General features: G+C 41.6%; 2 protein-coding genes across 3 annotated transcripts in view; one reads left to right on the plus strand and one right to left on the minus strand.

Annotated features, from left to right (window-relative positions):
* Positions 1–1,353: 1,353 nt before the first annotated feature.
* LOC131891441 (protein artichoke-like) overlaps positions 1,354–17,402 on the plus strand; it is a 23,286-nt gene continuing 7,237 nt past the window's right edge. The window contains exon 1 of one of the 2 annotated variants that reach the window (XM_059241010.1): positions 1,354–1,633. The gene's annotated coding sequence lies outside the window, so the exon portion shown is untranslated. The remainder of the gene's footprint in view (positions 1,634–17,402) is intronic. The other variant, XM_059241007.1, reaches the window with a different exon arrangement.
* On the minus strand, positions 15,234–17,345 carry LOC131891444 (uncharacterized). Its single transcript, XM_059241013.1, has 3 exons — positions 16,893–17,345; positions 15,900–16,164; positions 15,234–15,396 (listed from the first exon to the last, which is right to left on the minus strand). The coding sequence occupies exons 2-3, from the start codon at positions 16,152–16,154 to the stop codon at positions 15,331–15,333; spliced, it is 321 nt and encodes a 106-aa protein (XP_059096996.1). The 5' UTR covers positions 16,155–16,164; positions 16,893–17,345; the 3' UTR covers positions 15,234–15,330.

Raw genomic sequence — 17,402 nt, forward strand, 5'->3', positions numbered from 1 at the left:
ATTTCGAGCACGGTCAATCTCTCCTCCTACGAGAGACAATTCACGTCTATGCAAATTCCTTCTTTTTCTTTTACTTAGCCCAAACTTCATCAATTCAACTGAAATTACTAGATAAGACAATTTCTATCCAAAACCTAAACGAACACAGAGCTCCTTCGATTGCCATGCCGTTACTATTAGAGCTCTAGGGAGAGAAGCGTCACCTCCAAACGATCGGTAATATCATAATGGAATTCTGAGCAAATAAAAAAAAAACTAGTTTACATTCCATTTGTCGGTGGGCAAAACAAAACAAAAAACATTTTGTTCCAACAAATGATTGTGATAATTTACTCCCTTTTGTTCATGGCATTAAAATCGATGGATAGATTTATTTCAGAAACACTTTGATCACGGTTGGATAGAGTTGGCATCTACTCTTTGAGATAACATCTTAGAATATCAACAATTTCATGAGCATTTAATTCCTCAGGTTCTAAGTAAGTAAAAGCTTGTTTTCACCAAGACCTGGGCAAGTTAAAGAAAACATAGATCGTCAATAATGTTACGGAAGCCAAGCTGTTGCGCAATAACGTGAGTTGGAAGGGACACAAAATGAAATTGAAAAACTTGAAGGAAATCATATCGGTTCGAATTTGTGTGACTTGCATGGTTCCAGTTAGACACAAAGTAATAAGCTCGTCAGTCCTGTGGCTCATTGAACTTATAAGCTTAATGTTATGATCACATAACCACATGTGTTTGGAATCCTTTTAGACCTGAAGTGCAGGCTTCCTTAACCCAAATAGATTTCAGACTGTCATTTTTCTACCTAGGGCTCTATGCATTAAACTGTTTCGAAACGTGTTGTCCAATTTTCCTCTGCTTAAGTTAGCGCTTCCCGCTGTGTCCTCAGACAGACCAGCCAGCCTTGGTCCATGCTAGAATTCCACTCATTTTCATTTCCAATGCTAAGTTTATTTACCCAAGAATACATATGAGCACCCTTTCTCACTGACAAATTCCGATTCCAAAGCCAAAAATCTAGTCCGACCACCCGCTATTGGTGGCATTGCCTCATGGTTGATTCCCGTTCTCCCCCAAAAGCTGACGCTCGCCCAAGAGATCGCTTCCATGTACCATTCAGTACTCGGGGTCTCTCTCCCGTGAATTGTGATTCTGAATCCTCGTCTGTACCCACACATCATCGTACCCATCCGAGGGTTCGTTGGCAGCTTGGACTACCATGTTCAATCCCAGTCCCCGATGCCGCCCATTCTTTTCAAGACCAAGCGCGCTGCTCCCCCAAATCCACCCATAGGAAGGGTGCACCCACAGACAGAGGAGGGACGGGGCAGAGGGTGCTTGGGGTTTGAAAGAAGGGGGGTTCTGTATGTTCTTTGGAAGAGCTGGCAGCCCTTTCCGAGATGAGATTCAGTCAGTTCGCATTGGAGGAGGGGTGAATAATGTAAGGAGAAGTCCCCTTTTTACCCTGTGGGCTTCAGATCCGCGCGTCAAAGCACATTGTTTTGGTCCTTCTTTTGCTACCAGAGAGTGAAAAGAACAGGCGTATTTGATTCAAGACTTGACACAGAAATACATCTACGTAAGCGTGAAGTGAGCAGAAGTGTGGACATAAATTGGTCAGATTTGGGTGAGTTTACTGCACGTTTATGTTAGCTATTGGAACCATATGATTGAATTGACGATCGATTCTGAGTCCCTTATATAGGTCCTCACAAAAGAATAGACGCTTTTTGCTGCGGGCAAATATCATATTCATGGGGCAACAAACAGTTCCACCATGGGAATCATTCTAGGTTTTTTTCCTTGTGTGCAATGAAATCGGTTCTTTTTTGGCTTGGCATCAAGTGTTAGAAATATTTGTACCCTCTTGAACGGTTGTGGGATAAGAAGATAAGCAATAGTTATGGTGCCAATTTGAGTCGAAATACTGAGAAAAAAATTAGCTTGAATTTATCGGAAGGCATCCCATTTGTAGTAATTCAGGTCGAAAGGCAGGCTTGGAGACGAATTGAAAGCGAGCAAATGTATTGCCGTCCAACTCTGTGAATTCTCTTGAGTTTGACTTGTGGCCATTATTGCTCCTTGAACAATAAGGTCGATTTGGACATGATGTGATCTCGGCTTTGTTCTGTTTCTGGCTGGACTGGCATCAAGGTTTTAGAACATATTGAGTTATTGGAAGGAGTTGAGGAGATCACCCGGCAAGATGCTAATCCGCGGAATGTGGTCAAAGTCACAGGTTTACTCTTAGAGGAAGAGTCCAGACGTTTATTGACTGGAAGATTAAGGGATCCAGAGGATGTTTCTTCGTGATTCCAAATCACGCTCGGGGTTTTTGGACGCACACACTTTCAATTGGGCATGATGAGACCATTTCGATTCTGTCTGAAAGGTCACAGAGGAAAATTCGTGATCAAGTTGGTCATTCTAGTAAACCTGTAGTTTAGAAATTGTTTCCATTGCGTGCTGAAAGTACGTGTAGAATGCATTGAATTTCACATGTTTGCCAATCCCACCCAGCCGCTTTTCCAGTTTCCCCTTCTAAGGCAGATCATATAAATTATTCCAAGATTGAGCGAAGACGATCCTTTTGAGAGGCGAAAAAAGGGTCTTGTAAAACGGGAGAACTGCCAGTAATGTTGAAGTGAATGAGTTTCATCTCGAAGAAGGAAAAATTGGAGGGAGAGGAGGCAGGTCCTTGGGGAAATAGGCGGGGAACACTTGGAGGATGGTACCTCGATCTGGCTCCAAACAACCATAAAACTCCTTCCTTGGATGCTAAGATTTTCAGGCATGAAAGAGCCTCTCTTCCGTCTGGATCCAAGAACCTCCAGCATCCCAGAGGTCTGCTACCGAGATCCAGGACCTCTGGCCAAAGAGCTCAAAGAGCGGATTTTCTGCTTGGTCTGCTGCACTAATTTTCGCAGTCCTTGGATCATTTTCTAAGGTCCTAAACTGGAATGACGTTTTCAATTGCATCTTTGAATATTCACCACCAGATGAAATCAAGCGCTCTGTCATCTCAGGGTGAAGAGCCATCCGTCACCCTGAAGTTTAAAACCCTAATTTGCGGTGGTGGGGTGGGTCTGGACACCAGTCCGAGTGCATTCAAGTCTTTTACACGATTTAGGAGAAATTGCCCGGACTCGAGTCAGGACTTGTCAAAAAAAAAAACCAATACTCATTTTTTTCTTCTTCTAAGAATTTCGTCTCAAAACGGGACTTTTCTTCCTCACGAATCGACCATAGACCATGTGAGAAAGCATCCCTTGAATGATGATTCGATTAGCCTTGTTTAGGGTAGTAAAAACATGATGAGTCTTTGTGTTTGACTTGAGTCCAGTAAAAGACTCGAATCATGTGTCGGACTCGAGTCCGGACTCGTCGACTCCAACGAAAAGTCAGAAAATCAAAGGACTCACACGAGTCCGAGTTTTGCTGGACTCAACCAAGCACTAGTAGCTTGCCCTTTGTGAATTATTTATGAAATTGGATGGAAAGTTCAAGAGGCTCAAACCAAACCAGCTGGTGGCATCCCAACGACAATTAAGTTTAAGTTTCCCGCTCTAAGTCTAAGATTTCGATCTCTATGGACTGACTAAAAATGATCAGAAGGTAATGGAAAGAGAGGATTGGTCTCGTTTCACGAAATGGCTTTGTTTATAGAGTTGATGGTGAGAGTGGAAATAGAAATTGAATCCCATGGACTGAGAATGCATTGAAATCCTTCCTCGCTTAAGGATGCACTTTTGCGTTTCTTTTCTTGCCCATTACCGTAAAGGGTTGGTTGAACCCACGGCTGGATCTCATATTCATGGAGGGGAGTTCATTTATTATCCCTGTGCGTTCCACTTTTTGGTGACAAGTGTCGCAATGGAGAGGAACGGCGAGCTTTTAGTTTGTTATTGATCCGCTGGCAAATCGTGTGGCACCGTTTTCATTCCACAGTGAAAGACTCACCACTGTCCTTGGTATCATTTCTCATGCACAAGATCTGTTCCTCCCATTGGTTGCGGCAATAAGTGCCCATAAAACTGTTCTTCAGTCTGGATTTTGGCAGCACTGTTCGAAAAACAAAGTCGAAATATGTGAAATACGGTATGTGTCACTTTGATTTTAATATGGGCGTTTCCAATCATGATCTTGTGTGCAGGCATCGAAGAGATAGATGTGAATAAATTTTAGTCCAGTCACATGAGACCCCAAAAAGGGGTTTTCGTACCCTTCAAACATTTTGGTGCTTTCAAGTAATCTTCATTTCTTGACCTGAACCATTTTAGAACAACGATGTAAAAAATTGAGGCAAAATTTGAAAACTCCCGGGAAAACTAAAAATGTACGCCGAGAGAGTTTTATCTTAATAATGATGCTGGAACCTTGAGGGTATGACAGAATGTTTGAAAAGCCATACATTTAACAAATAAATTAGCACATTAACTGCATGATAAGCAGAAAGGATCTCAAGCAGTCAAATTGATTGGAGAGACCTCTGTTGGTCATGGTTCAAATGAAGGCGCCAATCAACATGAATTTGCATTTTTGCTTATGTGCCAAGTATGTTTTCTGACAGTGCTTCACTTTCTTGCACAGGAAAGCACACACTGCCAAGATCAGTTTAGAGTTCCTCAAAACGTGCGGTAATGCCCCCTTCTTATGTGGGTTGACAAAGTGGGTTCTTATGCCTGGAACATTGGAACAAGAAGGAATTGAAAACGGGCGTCCTAGATAGGTATTTGGACCTGGTCCAAAAACAATCCCAGATTGAAAACACCCGGTAATGGCGATGATTATCGGAAAGTATTTCGAGGATGAATATACATATATAAGGACCCAAGGGAGATGGAACACGCACAGAGAGGGAAAGAGTGGAACCGAGTGCCAAGCAATTACACACGGCCTTCGGATAAGATAAGGCCCAATGTTCAAAACGTCAAGGCTCTTAAGAGATACCAACCCTTAACGATTCATTGTCAGCTTTGACAGAGAACATACATATTTAAATTTCAATGCTATGGCATCTAGTCTCTGGTTGAACTGATAAGTGACAACCTAATCCACTATATTAAAATTTAGAGCACCTCTTGTTATCAATTGCAGCTCCCTTACCTTTTTGTTTTTTTTAAAGAATTTTCCCCGGAATAAGGCTTCAAGGTTCTGGAGGAGACGTGGTGTAGTGGTTAGCGCAGTTTCCTAACATGAGAGAGGTCCCCGGTTCGATTCTCCTCCCCGACCTTTCTCAAGGAAACTTTTAGACGCTAACCACGCCCACAGACGGAGAACCAATCTGATACGGACTACGACGCTGCCTATCGGAACTTTATACGGATGATGTGAGATGTGATGGCTATCTTCGCTGGCCAGGCGAGGTTACCCCTCCGAGCCTAGCACCCCAAATACAAAAAAAGAAAAAAGTCCTTGGGACAAACGTTACCTCAAAGGGGTTTGCCGGCAGGAGCTCACGATATGAGCTGGTTCCTAGGGTCAAACTTCCAGAGGTAGATTTTTCAAGTCAATAATCAATCAAAATACTAGTTTCCAAAAGCTGAATCATAATTCAAATAAACATATGGCTGAAATCATTCAAAAATATTTACCTTTGCTTTGCTATTATACCTATTATGTGAGCGTCTTTTGCAATGTGCCATCAAAACAAGATCAGTCGCGAAACCTATTTACTAAAAGTGACTATCGTACAGTTCCATAAAATTGCCTTTACCTCAAAACTAGACAATTGTAGGTGATTCAGCCAGCCGATAAAAAGGGACCATAAAACTAATGTACTTGATTTGTTGCCACGCAACCTTGCTTGTGATGAAGGGATGCCGCCCACCCAAGTCTCCATGAAGAGCATCATCGTCTTGCGAGTGCTGAGATCCCTGAAAGTTTCGCTCATTAAGTATCAAGTTTCCAGTGGGAAGAACTTCCGCGCCTGGTTTCAATGGGACTAACATGAGAAACTCATTTACATGAAACCCTCTTGATTTAATTCCATTCGCAACAAGCCATTCCCCTTCAGGTTTTGACGTCGGAAGTGTGACCGTGGTTGCTTTTGAAACAAAAGCAAGTAGATCTTTCGATATTATCAGGACCCAAGCTTTCGTCCAAAGGCTTGTCTGAATTTGTTAGTGTTGAGGATACAACCAAAAAGTTTGTTCCCACTGGCTTGGAAGTGATTTTGATGATTCATCAGAGAGGCTCGTCCCACTCGTCCCACCCACCGACCAAGTTTTTGGTCTGGTTCAAGCGATAAGCTGCCAAATCCTGAAGAAGAGCTAGATCGACAGTCAGAAAAGGTTGGCGGAGGGGGGGTCTGAATGTCTGCGCTCTAAACTTTCGAAAGGAGTCGAAGGGGAGAGAAAGAAAGAGGAAAAAAAAAAACAATCTAAAGCAAACTTTTAAGCACACGTCCGCATTCCTCCCGAAACTATTGATCAACGTCAACTCTCGCCAATAATCTGGCGTTATCAACTTGACACTTGATTATCAAAGGAATGAATCTGAACAAGTGTTTCGACCAATGCCTCACTCTGGCTTCGACGCTTTGACTTGATTCCTTTTTTTGCAGACCTCTTTACCGCTACTAAGAATCGAATCTCCAGGAACCCAAAACGAAAACCTTAGTCTACTGAACTAGATTTTCATTAAATATCTGATCAACCAACGAATTAGGGTTGGCAGACCGAACTAGTCCTTGGTGTTTTGGTCAAAAAATGGTTAAATCCTGTTGCTGGATCAACACCTACATATTCTTTACGAATATTAGAGGGCAGCTAATTGAACAATAAAGGAGCCCAAGAAAGAAGAAAGAAGGACTTGATTGTTTTAACCAGCCTGGATTCTCGAGGGCCTGAAGGTCCTCGCAAAAGGCACTTGAAGCCTCTACAATGACTCAATGGGGCCAAATACTTGTGCTTCAGGCATCTTTGCATTACCATCATTCAATTCTATTTTCATAGTTAAAAAAGCTTATCGGAAGCACTCGCAAGGGGTAGCAAGTACTAAGAGGCACGCCATTTCGCTCGTCTTTCATCTCGGCGACGATTTTTTTTCCCTCATAGGCATTTTGAACGCGAATTGACACTTAAGTTTCCAATTTTCCAAGACCACCTCGTGGGATAAAATAAAGTTGTAGAATCATAATAACACTCTGACACAATTTGAACTTCGACAACATTTAGTGGCACAATATCCATTCCAAAATAACTATTGATCATCGACACTGATTCGATTTCCATACCAAGAACAAACTATAGCCATTTTGACTTTTTCAATCCTGTCTACATTAAACCATAGAGGTGATGATGATCTCTTGGGCAGTAATGGCCGCCCAGGTATCCAATCGAACTTGATATGCCCGTCACAAGCAATCCCAAGTAGAATTTCGAAGAAAGGTCTCTCTTCACAATTGCACTTTCGCATGCGTTGTCTTGTCAAAAGCTGAACCCGGACATTCTCCCTAGAGGCCTTCAAAAGTGCATGGATGACATCAGTGCGTTAACATTCGGTGACGAACCGACGAACCCTCTCCTCCATTACTTTGTCTCGGCTCTCATCTCCAAAAGCAATTGGCACCGACAGACCTCCAAAACTCTCATCAACTGGAGGGATTCGTTGATAGTCTCTTGACATAATGGAAGTAACTATTGGGGCTTCCCGTACTTCGTGAGAGCTAGCGGAGCTGACTCCAATACAGAGCTGAGGGTGGCTTCCCGACAAATCCCCGAAGCAGCAGCAGCACTTCCATTCATGTGAGTCAAACAGAAAGTGGACGTGGTCACCCTGTTGTGTCAAGTGCTTGTAATGGAATGATGCTTGGGACCGAGAATCATTTGCCAGCCAGACCAGAGAGGGAGCAAAAGGAAGAGGGGATGAGTGAGGGTGAAAGAGGAGCAAAAGAAAGAGGACTCGATGTGAGTAATTCTCGAGGAATTCCCTTGTTCGATCGATGTCCAGTTCTTTCGTTTTTTCATGAATGTAGGCCATAGATGCGGATTCACCCTAGAGTTTTGAAACGAGGGATGAGATTGAAACTAATGATGTCAAGTAGGCTGGAAAAATTAAACCACAAAAAGCAGTCTCATGATCATTACCGGATGTAGCATGATTAATTGCATCAGACAAGCAGATTTACTTTCTTCAGCTCAAAGATGCATAACATAGGCGTTCAAATTATATCCGGAACTGTCTTCTGGTGGCCAAAGCATTTCATCTTAGACAGGATTGTCATCTGCCCCCAACTCCTTCCAACCAACTCATGCTATAATCCAACTGAACTTTCAATGATCAAGTTGAATCATAGTAAAAACTAACATATTGGATTAATATTTAAATACCATTTCCTTCAACAAGTCTGCAAAGTCAGATTGATGGCAAACAATATATAAACACAGTCCAGGTTGGCTGGGCATGTTTTCTTTAGTTTTGCTCCCTGGAATGACGTCAGCTGTTAGTTGTCCCTTCAGTTCTCAAGGATGATTGCCAACAACTCATGCTTGTATCTCAAGTCAGCAAAGAAATAAGGATCCAAAACACGGAACCTCTTGCTTTTGAGACAGGTAGCCATACTTAAACGATCAAAAACTAGAACTGACCGTCCAGGAGATGGGATGACGTCATTGTGCAACTGGGACTCAGGGGAGTCTTGTTGACATTAAAAAAAAACACTTGCAAGAGTCAACTTTGGCATCTGACGCTTTTCTATATCTGTGGATAATGTCCTTGTTTCATCTCACAATACATACACATCTCTGCTCTTCCCCTTGTCCATGCATATCTTGAGCAGAAAATAGCAATTCCAATAGCCCTTGAGTGACTTCATTTCTGCATATCTCTCCTATCTAAGGGAATAAGGGAATAGTCGAGTTGGATCACTTTTCATACCAAATCCCGAGCCATGTCAAGGCTTCTGGATTCAGCCTGAATATCCAGTATATCTTGAAGTCTGTGGGAGTCTGGAGAGGGAGAAAAAGCCCACAAGGGTTGCCATGAGCTTAAATGGGATTAAGATGTAATCAAGGTTTCGCTCATTGCACTTTCGACTTGCTGTGTATGTACAAAATATCCGATGACCACATTTCCTTCATTTCGGTCTTGGTCCATTGGATCTTCATTATTGATCTCCGCTAACAAAGCGAGGGATGTAGAATCTGTTCAATAAATGAGCTTTTCGAAGCCACGTGATGTGGTCTCGAATGTTTTTGCGAGACCATGGCAAGAAGATCCAATTTCTTGCGGCTTTTCCGTTGATGAAACACATCCAGATATGCTCTCCCTCTTCAGCAGTCGACACAAATGTTTTGGTTGGCTCTCAAAAAAGTGACATTAATGGCAAAGTTGACTCCAAACGAAGATGGATGTATCTCTCTCTCTCTTCCTTTGATGTACGTACAGGAGAGGACATTCGTGTTTTTTTTGTCTCTCATTTCAAGGGAAATGGGCCTGACTCTCGTCAAAACACATCAAACACACAAATGTCTCATCGAAAGTCAGTTGAACCAAAACTTGGAGAGCCTAAATGAACCTCGCCCATCTCGTTAAGTTCGCCGTTTTCGAGAGTCAAAGGAGCGACACGTGTCCCTTGTTTGGTTTGACCTCCTGGACATTGGGGGGGTCACGTGTCTTTGATTATTTCTCCATTGATGGATCGACCTGTTAGGCCAATACTGTACTCAAATATGGGGCGCTACATATATTTTATAAAATCCCGGCATTTTGGGGAAGGTTTCTGAACGGACACTGGGCAATCAATTTCAAAGTGCTTTTGGAGCATCAACGAGCGAGGCACTTGATTGAGTTAAGATTGGGGAGAGAGGTCCAATCTGAAGAATCTTCCAAAGTAGGAATAACATTCAGTTCGGCTCAATTGTGCATTCCCGTTTGAGATCGACACAAACAAGTCTCTTAAATTTGGTCTAGAAAACCTGTTTTGGGGCGCATGATGGACTTCTAATTGATTGGATAGGCTGATGGCTTGTCAATCGCGTGTATTAGTGGGCTACTAATATTCATAATACTCGAAATAGAATACATCAACTTTGGAAATTAAGTTCCTTGAAGACAAGATTCATGCCTGCGCGCTCATTGTGTCTTTGTATAATTTTATTTTTTTAAGGTCAAACCCCAATTCTTCTAGAGATGCACATTTTAGAGACCAAATACAAACATCCAAGGTTGAGGAATTCGCTTTGTATTTGCCATAGGGATCACGCGACAGATTCAATATGTGTGACATTTCTTGATGCAAAGCGACCCACATTTGCCCTCTGGATGGATATTTCCTTCGAAACACTCCCCAGTATTCACAATGGATTCCCCTCCCCTACGTATATGAGCCCTGGGCTTCATAATGGATCCCTGTGCCTCATGTTCTCTTACAATGATCAAAAATCAAATCATGACAATGGAGGGGAGAGGAGAAGAGCAAAAAAAACGCCTATCCATTTCCCTAGCCAGCCACTTATGATTTGCGTTGGATCAGGCTTCTTTCATAGCTCAAATGGACACAAAGTTATTGGGCGGGTAGCTTTTTATTATTGTGTATTTAGATAGATTTGACTTTTTTGAGGTGGCACGTAATTACTTTCAGACCATTTTGAAGCAAAAGTGAAAGAGATGGGAAGGCAAATGCGCCAAAGACCACTTGAAGCTAGAATGAACTAGAGCTGGGGCGAGTCCGGACTCGAGTCCAAGAGCAAAAGAGTCTTTTACTCGATTTTGGAGACTCAAAAAGACTCGAGACTGGGCTCGTCAGAAATTCTTCATTTTTTCATAGAATTTCGCAAGGCAAGTCCTTTTGTTAGACCTGAGCCAACAGTAAAAGATTCAACTCTTTTGCCGGACTCAAGTCCGGACTTGCCCTGGCACTAGAATGAACCGTATCTTAAACCGCAATCCCTTTATCTCGACGGAAAAGAAAACCCACTAGACGTGTATTCTTTTTCACTTCCCAATGCCCGGAAAAGTCAAGCACACAACAAGGAAGATTCTCACTTTACAGCAGTCACAGCTTCCTTTTTCTTTTATGAGGACCACTTTTCAGAGGTTTTATGTTCACTCTCATGCATGCAAAGGAAACCATCTCAAGGCTTGTGTTCCCAGGTGGCTGGAAAGTAAGTTTCTCATGAGCGGAAAAACATTTCTACCAATCAGATTTGGCTTTGAAGGATTTCAAGTAAAATCATACCTTGAAAACTGGTTCTCATAAAAGAAAACTGCGTATCTAATAACTGGGTCTTTTTACTTGTAGTTTATTCAAGTTCAGATTTCAAAAAGTCAAAACACCTAAAACTTGTTAGCCATTTCACAACCTCTTGCAAGAAGAGAAGCTTGGACAAGCACTCATTGCTGAAATGGCAAATGCATTCAAGTTGTCTGGAACGCTTGGATTACAAGCCTCACTTTTATAAGCGTCATGCAAAGAAATCTCCCACTTTTGAATCAATAGCTAGCTTTCCCTTATGGAAAGCTCTTGACAGTAACTGACTAGAGCAGCATGAAAAGGTGTCTCACATCTGCAAATTCATGCTACATGATGAAGCTAACCACTGCATCCAATAACTGATGGTTAGGGTCGGCCAAATATTGCAGAAAATAACTTGCACTTCTCAGGATGATGTGCAAATTTATTGCAGCTGCAAATTTTGCAATTTTGTCAACAATATGCCACATTTTTCTGCAATCCATAATCCAATTTCATCCACTTCAACACAAAAATAACAATATTTCGGCAATTTGAAAGTTTTTCAAAATAGATAGTATCAATTCGATGGAGAAAATAGTAAGATTGAAGGGTTCCTCGTTTTTTTCCAGAAATCTATTTGACTTGAAATTACAAATTAGGTTACAGATTTACAACTACTGCCCGCCTGCACATATACTCCATCCATCCATCTTGTTAACTCTGACTCTTTAATAATTGCAGGTTTAGGACATTCACTATATTTAAGACTGGGATACTGTTTGTTTGTGCAACATAGATCTCCTTTAAACATCAGACAATTCTTAACATGTTTCCAAGGAGGGGTCAGCAAATGACTTGGAGATGGATGGATGACTTGGAAAGAATTGGCCTGCAACCATTTTCAAGAAACTTGAAAACAGTGAAATTTTATCTCTAATATGTAATGAAACTTAATCTTAATAACAAAATTGTTGAGCGTTAGTTTCATTGTGTCATTAACTATTTGCTATTTATAAAAAGATATCTTTTTGGCAAGCAATATTCAAGATATAGATTCAAGATTCTAATCCAGCTGATTTGTTTGTGAGGCACCGTGAAGAAAGCGAAAATCTTCTCCCCAGGCTTGTTTGTTTGTTACGAAATCAGACGGCAAAGCTCTCTTGCCCGGCCTGTCATCTGATGATGGGTGTCTCACTTGAGGAATATTCCAGCTTTGTCATCATAGCCATCGTTAATTATTGCCTCACCTTTGGGAATGATTGCAGGTTTGCCCATTTAAGCAGTCCTAGTAGCAACTTATGATGTAATTTAAATACAGCAAGAAAGCTTCAACTTGGCTAGCCAGGGATCAAAACAGGAATCGGAAATTGGAGAGCAGATGCTCAACCAATGCGGTACTACGGCTAGCCTCTTCTACCCAGGCATGATAGGTTCAAAATATGGTGCTGAGAGTTATTGTGACAGATTGTTCCTTTTGATGATTGACTATTGCTTGATTTGGTAGGCAAAAATAGTCTCTACAACCCTCCAGAAGGAGTCGGTTTGTTTTGAAAAGTTTATTTGCAAACTTTTGTGCAAATTCAGGTGTTTTTTAATGTAAATTTGCCCTCAGTAAAGACCAAATTTAAATGCAAGTTTTGGCTGGCCATACTGATGACATTGATGATGAAGGCGTAACAAACCTCCAGTATCTTTTCCTTTCTGCTTAGGTAAATCACCTCCATGATGCATTGTCCTTTCCCCAACTTGAATTTGGTCACCCAATCATTGAAGGGTATTGGTGGAGTCATACATAGCCTAGTTATTCCGTTGCAGCCAGCCTAAATTTGAACTTGCTAGCTTCAGAGGCCTTTGACATAGCCTCCTTCTCCTCAGCCGTCTTCTTCAAATCCATAGAGTTGTAGTCTTAGGGCGGCTTTTCTCTAAGACTCGTGTCTGAGCCCTTTTTAAAAGACTCAAGGCAGGACTTGTGACAAAAAATATCACTCTTTGGTTGAAAATTCGCAAAATGAGTCTTTTTGTTCGACTTGAGTGCAGTAAAAGACTCGAGTCCTCTGCTGGACTCGCCCCAGCACTAATCCTACTTCCATCCTCAAACCGGATTCAATCCTGGTTTTCCATCGTAATGTAAAGCCGCCCTTAGATTGGTGTCATCTCTAACGGCAGAGGAATCTCTTCAATGGAGGACATGAAGTTAGCAAATGTGGTTCTATGACTTGGTATCACTTGGAAATATTTCATTTTACCACTAGAAAAAGTCAGCTAATACCGTAGTTCACCTTAGAGATCTAAGGATTCGGACCCTTCCACTCCAGCGATAATTAATGAGGAGAGAAGAATGATTTTTTTTGGCTCCCGTTCCACTTGTCTGTGAGTAACGACGCTGATGCATTAGCGTTCACTTCATAGGGTGGTAGGGGGATGGGGAGGGCATTGATGGTTATGATAACAAAGTAAGGCGAAGAAGAGCCTTCCGCGAAAATGCCCTCAATGAAAACAAACGAGGGTTGCAGGGGTTGTCACTTCCATTGAGACCATGATTCATGGATCTTGGACCGGCGAGGCATCCCTCGACCGAATATTAGGCTCCATATTTGCGAATACTCGTTTGAAAAGCCAGGCCAACTTTTTAAGTATTTGAATTCGGAATTAACATTGGGAGGGAGAGAGAGAGATGGGAGCAAATTGATTATCAGATCATCAACCAATCCGTCAAGGTCCATTGGTCTTTATTATGTACTGTGACTGGCAAGAAGTCTCAATTTATGTCTCAAAACCTCCTCTTTTTGGCTCTTTATCGTTAAGAACCTCCTCTTTTTTTTGCTTTTTTTAGACTCTTCTACAGAGGAGAGGCGGGCGGACTTGGCCTGCATTCGTCTCTTCAAGAAGGACTTTAGTGACCAGGGCATAAAATTGTTCAATTGTATGTTTTTTTGTACTTTTTTTACTCTATGTTATTCTGACTATTTATATCTATCAGTTTCATAATTTGAAAACTACCCCATGATTGCACGTCCTTGACTGTGCTCCATTACACCACTAGATGATAAGGTCAATTGCTCTCAAAAGGTAGTTAGTTCAATTGTTGACTCAAAGTGTCAAAAGGCAAGGACGACGTCACCATTGTGGAGGGACGGTACTGGGGAAAACGAGTAATTCCATCCCAATCACTGAAATGCATTTCGCATTACGCGAGTTAAGTTTTAGTAGATACTGGAAGCATTAGTCCGTTTTGATCTCGATCGGACGTCCGTGTCAAAAGCTTGAGGTATTTAATGCTCTGCCCAATGAGAGCACAAGTTGAATGAGCTAGCAGCACCACGTTGGTAAGATGCCAAGATGAGCCCAGCTTGTGTGAAGGAAAATTGCATTCCGTTCATCTGGATAAAAAGTTGCGTTTCCCCACCAGTCTCTGTCCAATGGTGACGTTGCCCTTGTTAATGGCAAATATTTGCATTTTGTGTTCCGAATTGTAGTGACATTTGGAAGGGCATAGCTTTTAACCCAAAAGTTGGATTGAGCCTTGAATTAGGTTAGTCATCCTTTGTCACGCTAAGACCATCTGGTGTGAGGAAAACACTCTGTATAGACCTTCAAATTTCAACCTTGCCGTCTCCGTAAAGTCGTTCGATGTGAACTTTTTCACTAGAATTGTCATCCTCTTGATCTCGCTCAAGCATTTCACGGCAAAGTAGGTGTCCACTACATGCCAGCAATAACTCGACAACTATCCTATGGGTTTAACAAGGTGGTAACTAGACTACAGACTACAAAATGCCTCGACTGTTTTCATCTGCTTCTCTTCTGACCCTCCTCTGCCCTACCGATAAGTCCCCATGTAGTGAACCGAATGCAGTCAAAAGAAATGAATGAATGGAGCCCCTGATTGCTCATTGACGCTGTGGGCTCACGAGTCAATCCAAAGCTATATAGTTAAGGAGTGGCTCGCTCCACAAATGGCTACCATTAATTGTACCTCCTTTTGTCCCAGCCGAAAAAGAGTCATTAAGCCAATGAGTAAGTCCGAAAGAGAAAAGCAGAAAAGCAATAGCGAGCGAAAGAGGCACATGGTGTATTGATATTCATTCATCACTTCCTTCATAGATATATATGACTTTATTAACCTAATATCGACTGGAATAGGATCATCTTGGGATGGCAAATTCGGCCAGAGCGTAGCCCACAAACTCGATGACCTTCACCACACCTTCCTGGAAGAGCAGAAAAACATAAGGATAATAAATATGCTAAGAGTAAAAACATTTGAGCGTAGAGAGGAAATGTGAGAGGTTTGACTCTTTCCCTTTCAAAGGGATAAAATGAGTCTGTTAAGCTGAACTTTCCAGAACGAGAATTTTTGCTAACCCTCTTACCTTTCCTCTTTTCGACAAAATGCAATGTTTTTACTTGCCCAGGTCATAACGCAGCACTTACTGATACCATGATTTTTTTTATCCCTTTTTCCTTAGATTCCTTGTCTATCATACATTTCTTGTACTATTCAATAAAAATCAACCAAATAACAGAGTGCATCTAAATCTCAAGTTTTATTAATATTTGCCTTCCACTAATAAGGCTGGAAAAAAATCCCCAATGCCGGTACAAAGGCAAGCAATTCCTAATCCAGTGATGGCAAAGCGCTCCCTCACTTGACATCCGTTTTCTTTTCAACGGGACCCAAAAGCAAACACACAAAGAGGAAAAGAGAGCTTACGCGAATAATGGCGGTTTGAGGATCGTCTCCGTGTAACACGAGTTGACGCTTGGATCGTGACCGCCCATTGGTGGGGACTACTGCCACTCTGTGGTTCTTCGGGACCTCTGAGTCGGATGGGACTATTTCTGGACGTGAGGGGGATGAGAGCATTGAGAAATGAGAGCGGCTGTCTGATCGTTTGAGGTAGAACGAGGACACGCTTTGGCAGAACAAGAGTGACATCGCCAACAAACCAATCGCGAGAAAACGCATCTTGATCCAGCTGAAATGTTGGCTGGATTTGATTATGAGGCCTCAGATCCAAGATTAGGTAACCTAGGAACCATGTTAAGCATTTGTCAATAACACTCGAGGCTGATATTCTGAGACGTTTGACTTCACATAGATTTTACCCTTTTAAGATGAGCTGTTTGCTTTTGATACGATACTCGAGTAACATGTTCTGACGGTCAAAGTTCTTGGTTTTTATGTGCTACCAATCCCAAAAAATGGGGTAGGGTGCGTGAACAAATTTTTCCCAATATATTTATGACACGTTTTCAAAATATGCCTTTTTCACTTAAAATTCATCGATGACTGAATTGAGCTTTAAGATGTAAGCAATGTAAATGTCTAGTTAAACCCCAAAATCAATAAAAATGCCAGCCTCGAGAACTGTGACCAGTTTACAGTTGCAGTTTTTGTACTGTTTTAAGTAAAAGATGCTGTTTTTGAGCATTGTTATTATCATTATGCTTAAATTGCATACTTTTTCACAATAAAACTAATTGCATGTCAACAATCTTAGTTCAATCACAAGCACTATCGCAGGAGTTTTGGAGTTTTCACTTCGGTTGTGCTTTGGGGGCTCTAGCTTGTTGTTCAGGAAACATTGATCATATGAGCAAAATGCCTTCAATAACCATTTAGGTTACTTGGTTGAATTCAACGAAATGAAAAATATGAAATAATATGGTGACTGGCTATGATTGTGGGGAAGTGGGTATCTACCTGTGATTGTAATGTATTATTGATATAGGCGGAGAATGCTTCAAAGTGTGAAATACAGCTTGCTTGTTCACGTCAGGAGTTGTAATTGGTGAATGTCGACACCTTGACTGATTGAATGGAACTGAGATCCAGCTTTGACATACAGGGAGTTGTTTCTTGGTATCCTGTTCAAGGGGTCCTGATCTTCATGGAGGGAGACGGATTATTTGCCTAATTTTGACACAATCACCTCGATGGTGACAGCATTTATGCACAAGTAGAAAATGATTTTTGATTTTTGCCTCAATAGGAGACGTCTGCAATTGAGCGGGATATTATTGGAAATGAATTGTTCGTGAAAAGATTGGCAAAGGTCGGAAACAATTTTCAGTTCAATAATATTAGCTAACTGGAGGTTTCAGTTTCATTATTGGGATAATTTTCTCTCCCATACTCATGTTTTCCCTTGGATATTTTTCTATTTTACTCCATTTTTCTTTCCAACTAATTTTCATCAATATAAAAAGTTTT

Source organism: Tigriopus californicus, chromosome 12 (genome assembly GCF_007210705.1).
Source record: "Tigriopus californicus strain San Diego chromosome 12, Tcal_SD_v2.1, whole genome shotgun sequence".
NCBI lineage: Eukaryota > Metazoa > Arthropoda > Copepoda > Harpacticoida > Harpacticidae > Tigriopus > Tigriopus californicus.

What these genes read in the sequence shown, in the direction of transcription:
- LOC131891444 (XM_059241013.1), bottom strand. Translation starts at nt 16,154, where the DNA reads ATGCGTTTTCTCGCGATTGGTTTGTTGGCGATGTCACTCTTGTTCTGC. An exon ending in CTCAAACCGCCATTATTCGC is followed by an intron (nt 15,397 to 15,899) that starts GTAAGCTCTCTT and finishes CTGCTCTTCCAG; the next exon opens with GAAGGTGTGGTGAAGGTCAT.